Source organism: Echeneis naucrates, chromosome 7, assembly GCF_900963305.1.
Source record: "Echeneis naucrates chromosome 7, fEcheNa1.1, whole genome shotgun sequence".
Lineage (NCBI taxonomy): Eukaryota > Metazoa > Chordata > Actinopteri > Carangiformes > Echeneidae > Echeneis > Echeneis naucrates.
In genome coordinates, this window is record NC_042517.1 from 7908082 (window position 1) to 7921606 (window position 13525).

General features: G+C 43.4%; 1 protein-coding gene across 1 annotated transcript in view; it reads right to left on the reverse strand.

Moving 5' to 3' along the window:
• Window positions 1-13525, reverse strand: part of bsna (bassoon presynaptic cytomatrix protein a) — a 123701-nt gene that overhangs the window by 17465 nt on the left and 92711 nt on the right. The window contains exons 4-5 of the mRNA XM_029507033.1: window positions 10373-10828; window positions 860-6223 (exon numbers count right to left, since the gene is read on the reverse strand). Of these exons, the coding sequence (XP_029362893.1) occupies window positions 860-6223; window positions 10373-10828 (5820 nt within the window). The remainder of the gene's footprint in view (window positions 1-859; window positions 6224-10372; window positions 10829-13525) is intronic.

Sequence of the window (13525 nt, forward strand, 5' to 3'; positions counted from 1 at the left end):
CCAAGAATGGAAGCGCAACATAAATGAAATGCAGCGAGTGCTGGTAATTGCCAGTCATATAATGCTCATTAGAAAATATTTAATGCATTTTCTGTGTTTGCATAAATGACAGGCTGGTGCAAATAAGGAGTTAGGAGGTTTGCCTATACTGTCAGTTATGAGATGCATATTAGGCATTCCATCTCTAGTTCATTCTCATTACGGGAGGCTTCCACACCTGTTTAACAGAGTTAACTTGAAAGATTTTCAACTGCTTGTTCTATCGAAAAAGAAGAAAATTTTCATGTTAGCCTTTCTGTTAACTGGTAAAACATCTTCACAAGGCTACTGAAACTGAGAAACGCAATAAATTCAAATGTTTACTTTCTACATATTATCAAATATATACAATGTAATATAATAAAAATTTCTTTGACATGTAACTCAAACCAACAATGCAAATTGAAAACACTTCACAAAGTAAATCTGAGTTTCACGAGTTTCTGAAACACGTATATACCACAGGCACATTCATGCACACTTAATATATAGGAAACAAATAGTATACACAACATAGCATGCAGAAAAAAGTCATCTGTACTTACTATGGCATTAGCATTTTCTCTAATAACAGAATTTAACACCATCTTCTAAAAGGATATTTGGTGGTTTCACTGGTTAAAAAATGTCAAACAAACTGTTATAGTTTGTTACAGGTACTTTCTTGACAGCAGACATGCATTGAAAGGCGTGCAAGTCCCACAAAAACAGTACAACAGTTGACCACAGATCAATATCAACGCAAAATAAAACAACCACGAAACATCACACAAAACAACAGCTGTAAGGCTCTCAATCGGGCTCCTGTTTCTCCCTCTACCTGTTCCTTGATGTTCTGCAGCTCCTGTAACTCTCTCTGCACCAACATCTGCTCCTTCTCTCTGTGCAGCTTCAGCTCTATCCTTTCCCGTTCCAGCTCCTCCTGCAGGCGCAGTTGCCGGAGTTTCTCTAGCTCCACGCGCTCCCGTTCCATCTGCAGAAGCTGCTCCTGCTGTCGATGCAGCCTTTCTGCCTCAGTTTCACCCTCCTTGTGTATGGCTCCTGGTGGAGGGAAGGGAGGGAGACCCCCTGAAATGGGTAAGCCACTGGAAGGGGCAGATGGGCCTACTGGAGGTTGACTGAAGCCTTGGGTATGTGAAGGACCTGTGGGTGGATATGCATGGGCTGCTGGAGGAGGCTGTTGTTGTTGTTGTTGTTGTTGTTGTTGTTGACTGTTCAGGTGTGCCTGGGACAGGTTTATTGGCTGTTGCTGTGGCTCGGTAGGTATGGCAACTATTCCTCCAACTGAGGTGACATCTGTTGATGAGGAGGTCAGTGTGGCACCTTTACCAAGGTAAACTGGTTCATCCTGGACTGTAGAACTTGTTATCATAGAAACAGACACTGGGGCACCGACTGGTGCTGAAGATGTTGCAACAGCAGCAGTAGTGGCAGCGGTTGATGTTGTTTGGAGAAGACCTGGTGCTGGGTAACGCACTGGAGCTTGTCCTGCTAAGGGCACTCTGGGGCTCATTGGCAGTCGGCTAAGACTGGATAGGGGCACGGGTGTCATGTTTACAGAGGGATATGGCCTGTAGACACCCCTCAGCAGTGGGCGAAGAACAGAGGCAGGCTGGGTTGTGATGGGAAGTGTAGAAGCAATAGGAGTCTGGATAGTGGAATAGATCATCCCATCAGAGGATCTAATAGCAGCAGGGTACATGGCTCTGAGGCTGGCCTGTCTGGCATTGATAAGGTTGGTTAGCGCTTGACTGTGGGAGATTGGCTTCCCGTCTAATCCAAAGAGGAGGTTTTGTCTCATTCCGAGACCTGCCACAAGTCTGGACGTCCCAGGCCCAGTTCCTCTCCCCAAAGTGGCAAACTGCATTAAGTCTGGGTTGCTCCCATACCGATCCATGGAATTTAGTGCTGCACACATCCGGCTGATCTCCCTTGCGGTTGTAGCGCTGTACTGAGCCAAGTTAGCTTCTTGGAAGCTAGCAATGTCACGAGCAGAATAGCCATAGTCTGAGCTGATGTTAGACAAGGAATTATATCTCCTTATAGGCAGTGTTTGGGCTGTAATGTCGCCGCCATGCCGTAAATCTGTATAGGAGCCATACTGCATCCCCATATACCCTCCGTAACCCTGCTTCATAGCAGTTAGATCCATGGCAAGTTCTCCTGAGGCTTGGAGGTGTGGTTCTAGTTTAGACTGGTAGGACTGCAGCCCAGCTTCGGCTAGGTTTGTATCAGACATCGAAGGCTGTAGTCTACCAGGGAAAGGCAGTGTGTAGGCCTTACGGCCGTCCATTGGGTACTCATGGTACCGTCCAGGTTGTCTTTCTTGGTCAGACTCATAGGAGAGGGGTGGGGCAGATGGAGGCCTTATGCCCTCTTTCTCAGAAGCCCCAACACAGCTTCCACCAAATGGGAGACGGTAAACAACATCACAGCAAGCTGGTTGGCTGTCAGGTTTAATTTGGCCTCCTGCCTGATCTACAGCATCCTGTCCTTCTTCAACCTTCACCAGCTGAGTAACTGCCTGGGTCTGGTCTGGTCCTCCATCCATTTGTACTACCATGCTATGTGTAGACTTTCCTCCTGGCATCAAACCTGGAGGACTGGGCTTCCCTCTCAGCTCAACGGGACCAGTACCATACAGTTCAGGGTTAATGACTGGTGATACAGCACTGACCACAGCTGAGGCAGTGCTTGTCTGGCTGACTATTAAGTCTTTTTTAAGTAATGGTGAGATCTGACCAGTAAGGTTGTACCTGGCCAAAGCAGATGATTGTTGCTGTTGCTGCTGCAGCTGATGGTGCTGCTGTAACTGCTGTTCAAGAAGCTCTTGCTGCTTCTGCAGCTTCTCTTGCTGCTTTTGTAGCTCTCTCTGTTGGACACTAAGGTCTTCCAGTTTGGCATCAATTTTCGGTATTGATGGGTCAGTTGGAGGTGAAATCTGTGGTTTGCTCTGAGAAAGACATACAGCTGTACCCATGCCCTGTCCCAGATCCACCCGGTTCTGATTTGGGTCACCATAGATAGTGGGTTGTTTGGGCTGAGTCATGAACATCGAAGCAGCCACAGTGACGCTAACAGTGGTTGGTGTGGTGGTCTCCTGGGTGTTCAGGTTCATAATCAGTGGCTGCACAATTGTTGAATGCCTGCTGCCTTCCAGTCCACCATGGTATTTCCTACTCTCAGTGGCCAGTGAGGTGAGATCCATTCCTTGGTCAGTCATAATAATAGGTGCAGGTTTGCAGGCTGTTCTAAGGTCCACAACACTTCCACCTTGGATCATATGCCCCTGCTCTACCCTTGAAGTGCCTGGGACTGTAGATATCCTACAGAGGGAGATGTTATCCATTGACATGGACCCTCTAGTGTAGGTGCTGGCTGTGGTGACCATACTTGTTCCCACATTCACCTTCTCCACTCGTTGTGTTCGGTAGAAGCTGCGCGTAGGAGACTGTTGGTAAGGCGGTGTGTCGGGAGGGCTGCCACATGGGGAGTAAGTATCAAACGTTGATTGGCGGCTAAACCGGGTAGGCGAAGACAGAGGAGAAGTAGCAGTGTTGACCGTCATCGGCCTAGCTGGGCTTGGAGGTGGGGAGTATGGGGCATCCTGCGAAGACTGCTGTCGATAAAGTCGTGGGGAAACTGATCGATGTGATGTCTGGGTTCCTTGAGCCATCACCGGAGATGAAGGCCCAGAGCCATCGGACTCCATTCGCAAGGCCGAACTGAAAGTCTGCGTGGAAAACTCAGCAGTTGCCCTCCTGGAAGGAGAACGAGTTGGACTCTGCGGTGGTGGTGATGGAGAAAGAGGAGGACTGGTGCTCCTGTAATAAGTTGTATACTTGGGAGAACGTGGCTCAATAACTCTCTCAGTAGAAGAAGTTGAACTGTCTCGCACTTGGACACCCCTGGTGTCCCCTACCCTTCTGGTGATCACCTCTCTTTGACTGTAGGCTTGAGTAATCTCTGCAATCTTGCTGCATACACTTGAAACTGTAGCAGAGGATGTGGCAGGACTTCCTGTATGTCGGCCATATATTCCAGACTGATTAGATGTCATGGTGTGGCTTGAACTAGTCTGAGAAATAGTAACTGCATCTCTAGCGTAAACTCCATAAGCTGCAATGGTGGTGGCAGCGACAGTTGGCGTTATCCCATTCTTTCCTGCTTGGCTTTTGATCCTGTCTTTGTGTGCATCCTTTGTAGAGAAGTGCTGTGTTACACGTACGTCAGGGATCCGTCCACCAGTCTCAGCAAAGGACACGGGAGCTGAGATCTGGGTGGGGCTGGTGCCTGGTGTCAAGAGAGCGTTGCTCTGCTCCAGAAGCTTCGCAAAGGCTGAACCTGTGTCCAGGAGCTGCTTGTCAGGGTAGGTAATCTCAATCTCAACTTGCTCATTCGTGGCCTGCTGCATTTTGGTGATATTCTGAGATGTCTGTCGGATCTCCTCGTAAATATCCGTCTCTGTCTCCGCCACCTCATTGTCATATCCTGTTTGATCTTGTTCATATTCATACTCATCATCATAGCCTTGTCCATTAATGTCCTCGTCGTAGTACTGGCCATGCCTTCCATGTTGCTGCTGCTGTTGCTGCTGTTGTTTCTGTTGCTTTTGAAGCATCTCTGCCTTCCTCATCATCTCCTCGTACACTTCCTCAGCACTCTTCAGGGGTTTTGAAGTGGAAGATGGTGCAGTGGTGGTTGTTGTGGTTGATGATTTCTCTACTGGTGAATAGAGAGACATAAAGGTGGGCAGATTGTACTCACTGCCTGACTTGTAAAGTTTGGACTCATATCCTTCTGCCTCTGAGTCAAGACTCTGAGGGGAATATTCAGAAGCAGAGGAACGATGTAGCTCTTCCATTTCTGCAGCTTGTCTCAGCTCTTCTGTCGGAGAAGCATCTTCAATGGGTGAGAGGTTGCTAGGTGGGGTCTTTGACCTCTCCCTGCGCCTCTGAGCCCTCAACTCTTCCTTATCCCTCTTGGTCTTTCGTGCTGTGCTCCTTATTCTCTGCTGTTCTACCTCCCTCATCTTCTCCTGCTCTCTGAGAAGTTCTTCTTCTTCTCTCAGTTCATCCTCTTCCGAGGAGTCTTCAATGGTTGGAAGGAGTGGCCCATGAGAGCGGTGCCGTGCTTTCCTTTGTTGCTTTGCCTCTTCCAGTCTCTGCCTTCGACTAGGGCTACTATCACTGTCCTCTTCCATTGATGATATGGAAGTAGGAGACTGACCAGAGCCATATGAAGATGAAGTGGGTGGCAGAGTAGATGAATAGTCACCTCGAGAACGCTCCTCAGGAGATCCTGTCAGGCTCTCCATTTCCAACTCTGGCTCCCGATCAAGGCTCAGGTCATTTTCATTGCTTAGCTCTATGTCTCGGCTGTAGCTATTAGTATTATTAAGTTCAATGGTTTTGAAGCGTCTCAGGCCTCCTTGTGATGCCATAACGTCTTCCTCACCTTCTTCCACTGAGCCTTTATAGACATCAGTAGAGCTTTTAGTTTCCTCCTCAAAACTGCTGGAGTGGTGCTGAAGGCGTCTCTTCTCTTTCCCTGAGTCAGAGATGATGTGCTTATGGTGGCTTTTCTTAGGTTTCTGGTAACCATATCCTTCGTCTTCCTCATCTTCCTCTTCCTCCATCTCTTCCTCCTCTTCCTCATTTTCTTCATCAGCACTCATCTCCATTATTTGTCTCCTCATGAACTCTTCATCTGTCATCTCTGTGGGCTCAGCTTCTTTCTCCTTCTTTTTCTTCTCCCTCTTCTCCTCCTTTGTCTCCTTTCGTTTGCCCTCCCAGTCTCCGGTGTCCTCTTCTTCCTCCATTATATCCTCCAGTTCCTCGTCAGAGTCATATGCATCTGGTGGGATTGACAGGGAGCGTGGACGCTGCTTCCCTCTGTCATCCAAATCTCGGTCTCTGTGCTTCCTTCCTCTTCTGTCAGGCTTCTCTTCAGACAGGCTCTTCTCCAGCAAAGGCCTCATGGAGCTTTCTAGCTTGGTGATTTCGGAAGGGCTTGGTGGGGAGCCCCGTCCACTGATTCCTCTCTCACTCAGTTTCATCTCCTCTTCTTGGATTAGCCCTGTAATTTCACTGTGGGAGCTGGAGATTCCATCAGAGGAATACCCGGTATCACTGAGGCTCTGAGGACTGCGTGACAAGTCATGGGTGCTGTTGCTTTTTGTATCCTGAAGAGAGAGGAGGAAAGACAAAAAAATGGATTAGGTTTGGGGAAGCTAAGGTCTTCAGATTGCAGTCAGTTTATATAAAGTATATGAATGTGCTGATGCTGAATAAGTGCATGAGTATGCATACAACTTTAGCCCACATAAATCTAGGTTCTAATTTTTGGAAATGATTGAGGTGATAGTTGTCATCCTTGCCTGTGCCAACTGAAAACAAGATATTTCCAAGTTGTTCCATTTTAAAAATATGCCATTATTCAGGTTGAACAGGCGTGCTGAAACGGCAGTCCTGTGCTTTTAATACAAGCAGCAGTGAGAAAATATATCACTGCACTTTACTCTGGTACTTCAAAAAGAGATATAGTAATGACAAAGAAGACCCTCATGAACTGCACATCTGTACAAAATCCTTAGCTCATTCAAAGAGCTTTTCAAGAGGTTTGCCTACATTTGTGATTGAATGGGGTTTTAATGGCATATGATTAATGTAAATTATCCATTCATTTTGAAAGATTAGTCTGCGAGTAATGAAGTGGCACATATTTTTTGAGGGGTAAAAGTAGGGCTCTCTTCATCAGGTTTCAACCTGTGGAGACAGTTCTTGCGATTTTTCTATAAAATTATCTTTCACTGCGTAACAAAGTCTTAGCCAAAAAATACTGACCAGGTAGCACAAAACCACATTCAGTGACCAAAAGGCTTTGGTTCATATGAGCCTTAAAATCACATAAAACAAATTATACTTTGTCTAATAAGACTTTTGTAAATCTGACTTGTAAATGAGCTGTTTTCTATGTGGGCCAAAACTGAATGATTACAATTTGTCTTATAAGTAACTTATCAGAGTGAGCAATGAAAAAGCAGCAAGACTAAAGTCGTCAAGCACATTATAAATATAGAATTACACAGAAAACAATGAAAATTTACAGGTCGTCTACATAAAAACTGCTGAGATTTGCCCTTCCTATTTCCAAAACTGAATAAACTATGTTATTTATCAAATTGAACAATAGCTATGTCTGCCCTTAGTGCAAAATCCAAAATAAAAAATATAATCTTATTTAGTTACCGTTTAGTAATAAAAATTTAAGTCTAACATTCAGCTTATGTTCTTTTTTTCATCAACAAATAAATATCAAATGGAATAAATGACAACAGTAAGACAAATGACTTTATTAGACAGTTATTAAATAGCGACTTAAAGTTTTTAGGTTTGAACAAGCAATGTTTGAGCCATTGATGGAAAGAGGTCAGTCAAACTGAGATACTCAGCAGTGAATTTATTCTTTTCATTTTTCTTTTCTTTTCCTTTTTTCTTTTTTTTTTTAAGATTGTAGGGTTAACATGACTGGAGCATTAAAACTCATTCATCAATGGCTCTGTCTCAGGTGTTTTTAATAACATGCCAAATCATAATCTCAAAGGGACTGACCTGGTAAAGGAAAGGGGATGGAGGAAAGAACACAAAATATACATAGAGAAATTATGGAAATCTTTTCTACAAAAACTGTGAAGATGGTAACTTCAGCGGACATTTTACTTTGAGCTCTCTGTACTTAAAATTTCTAGTTGCTCCCCAAATGAGGAAGGTCTTTTTTGCCTTTGAAAAGCCCTAAAGCAGCATTACTTCAGCTAAGGGCCTTGGCGGTTTAGCATATTCATGGCATGCCAATCTTTATACATATTTCAGTGGGAACGATGGCTGCTGCTGAGTAAGAAGAGGCACTGTTTCGTTAATTCTCCCTCTGTGTTTATTGCTCACTCGTGCTCCCTCTCCAAGGTAATCCATGAATGCCTTGCTGCCACTTGCAGTATCAGCACTTTGGAAGGGGCGAATCAATAGCATACATTTCAAACATCCATGGACGTCCAGCACTGAAGGAGAAAATCATTGGCTCAATTCAAAATAATCATAATTTCATCTCACAACTCTTTGTGACTGTCACTGTGTGATGTTGTGTTTCTGTATGCGGTGATTATTATTTAAGCCGTGGAGCAAGGACAAACCTGGGGTTAAACCAAATATACAAGAACGAACTATTCTAAAAGGCTAAAGAGGTAATTAAACCAAGCAGAGCAAATAGAGTACTTCTGGAAATTGTTTCTTAAATGTATGTTATTGAACCCAAATCATCGTAATTGTCATTGTAAAGAAATTAAAGCTGCCGGTGCCACTCTCAACCATGATTCACTTCTTCACTGTAACATGTGGGCAACAGTGTGTTTTATTGTCACGTGTTTTGACTATAATTTTGACTGAGGTAGAAGACAACTTTCAAATATTGCACGTCAGTGGCAATTTACAAAGTAGCTTATTTTTGAACATAATGGCAAAAAACATAGTGGAAAAGAGCTGAAATAGTCGTAACAAAATAATGGGAGGTTTGTATCCAACACATACAAAATGGAGGTTTGGGTTGGTGTTGTTTTTGCTCTTTGTGTGCTCTTTATGTGATGCAGTGATAAGTGGTCAACCTCATGCCATGACACTGGATTGCCACTAATCTGTTCAAAGGAACAAAGTGGTTATCAGTGAGCAAAAATAATCACAAATATATAGCATAAGCCATCTCCACAGAGGCAAGGATGACCTCTGACCACGTTTAAAATCTTAAAGGAAACACTGGAGGAACTCTTGTGTGACAACAGGCAGTTGGAGAGCAGGATCTGTTGATATAGAAGTTGTCAGACAACACAAACACCCCGACTTACATGCTCCAGTGGTCTTTGTACTGCCTGTGTAATTTGTCTTCTTGATGCCTGATAGTGCTGGTGACATCTATATTTTCCTTTCCTAACGCTAAAGTGAACAAATAGTTAGATATAGTTTAGTTTTCTAGTTTGGAGCAGCTGACTCAGTCCTGATACTAACATGTATCTCAGGTGACCTGATTGCAAGCGCACAGCCCTAAACACGTGTGAACACTCCCAAGACACAATGAGGACACATTTGTGATCTGACCTCCAATGTGTCCCGGGCCATCTGAAAGGCTTTACCCATGTGAGGTCCTTTGGCACAGTCAGATTAGATGGGATGGGAAATCCAGTTTCATGCAAAGCTAGCAAGGCACTTAGCTATATTAAGGAAATGCAGCAGGAAGAAAGAGCAGCAAGCTTGGGTGGGATTGATACAGCTGTACAAGCCTTTGAAAGTTGACAAGCAGAAATAAAAACTCAACATATTTTTCTTTTCTCACTTTATGAAAGTAAAAATAAAAGGCAGTGTGAGGTAGAATAAATGCAGCGAAACAAAGAGGCTAATCAGTGAACTTACGTTGCACACACTTAGAACTAGCTTCAGAAACTCAACTAAAAGCTAAAAGGTGTTCGTCGACATAAATCTATTATTAAACCCGACCAAACAAAAGTTGCTTCATTTGAATTCAAACAATATTACTCATAAAAGGATTATTTAGTGTTGTTATATCTTAGCATTATAGTAGCATAAGCAAGATACATTTTATAGACAGTCCAGCACACAAAAAGACATTAATTAATGAATGTTTACCGACGATCCCGAAATGACGTTTCAGCTCATCCAAAATAATGTGAAAATATATTGTATGAGAAAACCTATCCAGTTAGAGAAGCTAGTGAAAAACAGCACTGAACTTTGGCTCTTTGCAATTTCAAAGAAGCCGTTTATTTCGATCGTGACTTTGGCACAACATCAGGCCAGATTTATAGTGAATTACAATAAAAATCAGACCATTTGTCATACAAAACAAGCACCATCTATAATATAGGTGTGGAAATGTGCTCATCCTTATCCATATAATGAACAGATGAGTCATCTGGGTGACTGTTCTGGATTAATAACATGAAACTGGCAGTAAAACTGTATGAATGTGAAGCAGGGCCACGCTGAGACAGTCATACATACTCAGTCACTTAACCTGTATATATAATGTAAAGATGCCAGTTCTGTGTCCATAGGCCTGTAGGTTAGACTAAACACTACTGTACCAATATAGTGGCATCAAAATTTTGCCTTTTTTTTTTTTTTTTTTTTTTTGTAATTTTCACTGCACATCTATTGGTCTATGTTAAAGAACAATCGATCTGTCACTCTCAGTATCAACCTTTGTTCTTTCGGCACAGTCTAACACACAGTACAATGGACTAAAGCAATGTTAAAAATATGTGACTTACATCATAGTGCCTGGACTTCTTCATTTCCTTGATAGGTGTTATCTGCTCTCCTTTCTTGTGGGACAGTTTGGTGTCTTTGGCAGTTTGGCTCGGAGACTCGGTTTTAGGCTTCTCCTCTGTGGGTTTCGGATGTTTCTGGATGTCTGTGGTTGGCACTGGCGCCATAGCTGGTGTCGTGGTCTTGGTGTCACTCGGTTGTTTCGCAGCAGTGGGTGCAAAAGGCCCACTACCTGCTGTTCCTGTCTGCGGTTTCTGGGACTGGACTGGCCTGGACCCTTGCTGATTGGTGGGTTTATGTAGAGGGCTTTGCTGGCTGGTCGGCGCCTGGTGACGGGGCGAGCCCATTGTTGGTTGGTGTTTGGGAGATGGATGGGGAACAGGAAGCGGAGGATCGTCAAGACCGCCCCCAGACATCAGCCGCTGCGTCTGGCAGTTGAGACATAACCACTCTTTTTTCTGAAAAAGAGGAAGGACGAAAAACCAAGAATGGTTAATAATAACAATGTTTTGATATGAAATAATATAATATGGTTGTCATTTGAATGAAATGTTGCTGTCTTGAATAGACACAATGTTGACTTTCAAATAGTACACATGAACATTATTACTGTTCAGTAGCTGCTTCCAGGTAAGTATGTGTTTCTTTGTGTGCCTGCATGTGTTTGAGTAAAACAAATTCCATCTAATGTTCTTTCCCTCTGTAGTGTCTCCTCCAGGAGGCGCTGTCGTCTTCTTTAAAATCTCCAGTTAAATAAGACTGACAGTTTAAAACACTGATTAATATTCTAAAACGTTCAATGTGTCCATTTCAGTTGAAGAGTAGATTGCAGAACAACTGCATGCACAAAAACACACAAACTGTACACACTCTGTAAATCTTCATTCCAGACAGAGCTTTAGCAGTTTAAGCCGACTTTATGCATACTTGGAAAAGGCAAAGTCACTCTGATAGCTGCACCCTATTGTCATCACATCAGCTCCACTCACACAATTTCACACGCACTGTCGGGCTAACTAACAAAAACTAGGAAACTGGGAAGTTCACAAAAGCACACAAACAACAGGGTAACAGACAGAAAAGAATGTCATATGGAGAAACTTCCCAGCTGTGTTAAGAAAAAACTTTTATGGCCATGAGGCAGCATTGGAGGCACGCATAATATTCACTCATCATCTCTAATCATTTATCAAGTGTTTTTAGGTCCAACAACTTAGCAAACTGCTGATTTCTGGCACACTTGGCATCAAAGTATGATCACATTTTGCTCTATTATTGGTCTCCACTAACCTCTGAGGAAAATATTGTGGTCTTTAGCTGCACAATGCTTTGCCATGTTCACCAGCTGGTTGCCAACATAGACTGTATATGAAGTTGGACATGGACTCTGGGACAGAAAAGAAAAGGCGTTCTACCTACTGACCATCAGGGAGCGACTCCACTGACTGTAAAAACAACAGTTTGCATGGAAGTCTATGAGGAAATAGCCCTCCTTCTCATTTATTAGCTCAGTAAAAGTTTTCCTAATGAGATCATGGCCTCAATCACTCTTTTCAAGCCTTCTTCCATACACAACGGCGCTCCATTTTTTGAAATCACTGTCCCGTCTACAGGAGAATACACAATAAAGCATTGCGTTGTGATTGGCAGACAATCAGGACAGAGCAGGACGCATCCATCCATCCATCACTCCTCTTTTGCTCCACTTTATCTTCCAAATATGGTTTCTTCTGGTTTCAAAATGCCAAGATGGCAACCCCCAGCGACAAACTCAAACAAACTGCCACTTGGTTGCCTGTCTATCTGCAGTTTGATGCCTAATACAGGCATACAATGAGGGTAATTAGTTTACTTCACTCATTAATTGAGGCTTATTTGTTATTGAATTCGTCCTCTTTATATAATGCCAGTTACTCTTTGTCTTCATCCCTTATCTCTGTGTATACACCCTGTCTGTTGTTTGTCTCTCTCCACAACTGGAGCTAATGCTGTTTTGGGCTGATGAGCAGCTGTATTTCTCATGTAATGACTAATTGACAGATGTAGCCCTCCCTCCTGAACACTTATCTTCCATCTCTGCTCTTTTCCTCCCACTCATCAAATCCTCTCTCTTACCAACAAACCTCTTCCAAACACTTCTCTTCTCCTTATCCAGTCTTTTCTGTCTCTTCTGTCTCAAGGCCCCTTTATCTCACTCCTGATCTCGTTTTATCTGCATCCCTTTTGAGAGTTTATCGGAGATTAGGTGCCATACTAAGGACTCCATCTGCTTCTTTCCACAGTGTCCGCAGTGAATCACGCTGTTTAGGGCGGAGAGGTAGATGCTCGGGCAGCGTGGCGACTATGGTGAGCTCTTTTGCCCCACAACAAGAAGGTCCTGGGCTCGGTCCCTGGGCCTGGGTCCTTTCTGTGCTAATTATAAACTAGCAAATTCCCAATAAATACATTTTTCTTAAACTGGAAACAGAGCAATAAGAAACTGTATATCAAGGATTTGTTAAAAAACCCACAGATGTTCTGCCTTTTTTTAGTTCAATGGTCAGGATGCTGTTCATCTGTTTGTCCTGCAAAGCCTTCAACATGTCTCCACCAGTTCAGCTTCTCAAAGCATTTCTTTCCTGTTGAAACACAAAGCCAAAAGTAGCTGAGCAGTGACAATGGCTCTATCTGGCTGAGGCCCAACTCTCCCTCAGGAATACAGCTTAGTCATTCAAAGTCACTCTGTAAATGTTGAAATCAACAGCAAGATGTCCACATTCACGTTCCCATTCTTTGTTGTCCACGTTGGAGCAGGCATTCAGAAAAGGCCTGAAATAAAACAAACTTCACAAATAGAGAAAATAAATTTTTTTCCTATTTATTCAGCCGTGATTACTTAAGACGTGGATGTATAGTTAAAAGCTGCCCATCAAAAGGCCATTGCTTCACACAGTTCTTAAACCCAAACACTCTTTACACTGTATTTCTAAGACCAAAGTGATTTTAGCATGGAAAACAGGGAGCACAGTTTTTAAGAGTGGAACAAATGACTTGCTGAAGTGTCAAAGCATTTGAGCACCAGACCAGAATTCATTAGACTCTGCTCGAGTTTCTGAGTATGATGGATTAAAGCCTGACTGAACAAAGTAATATTTCAGAAGCTGAAAACAGTAGGT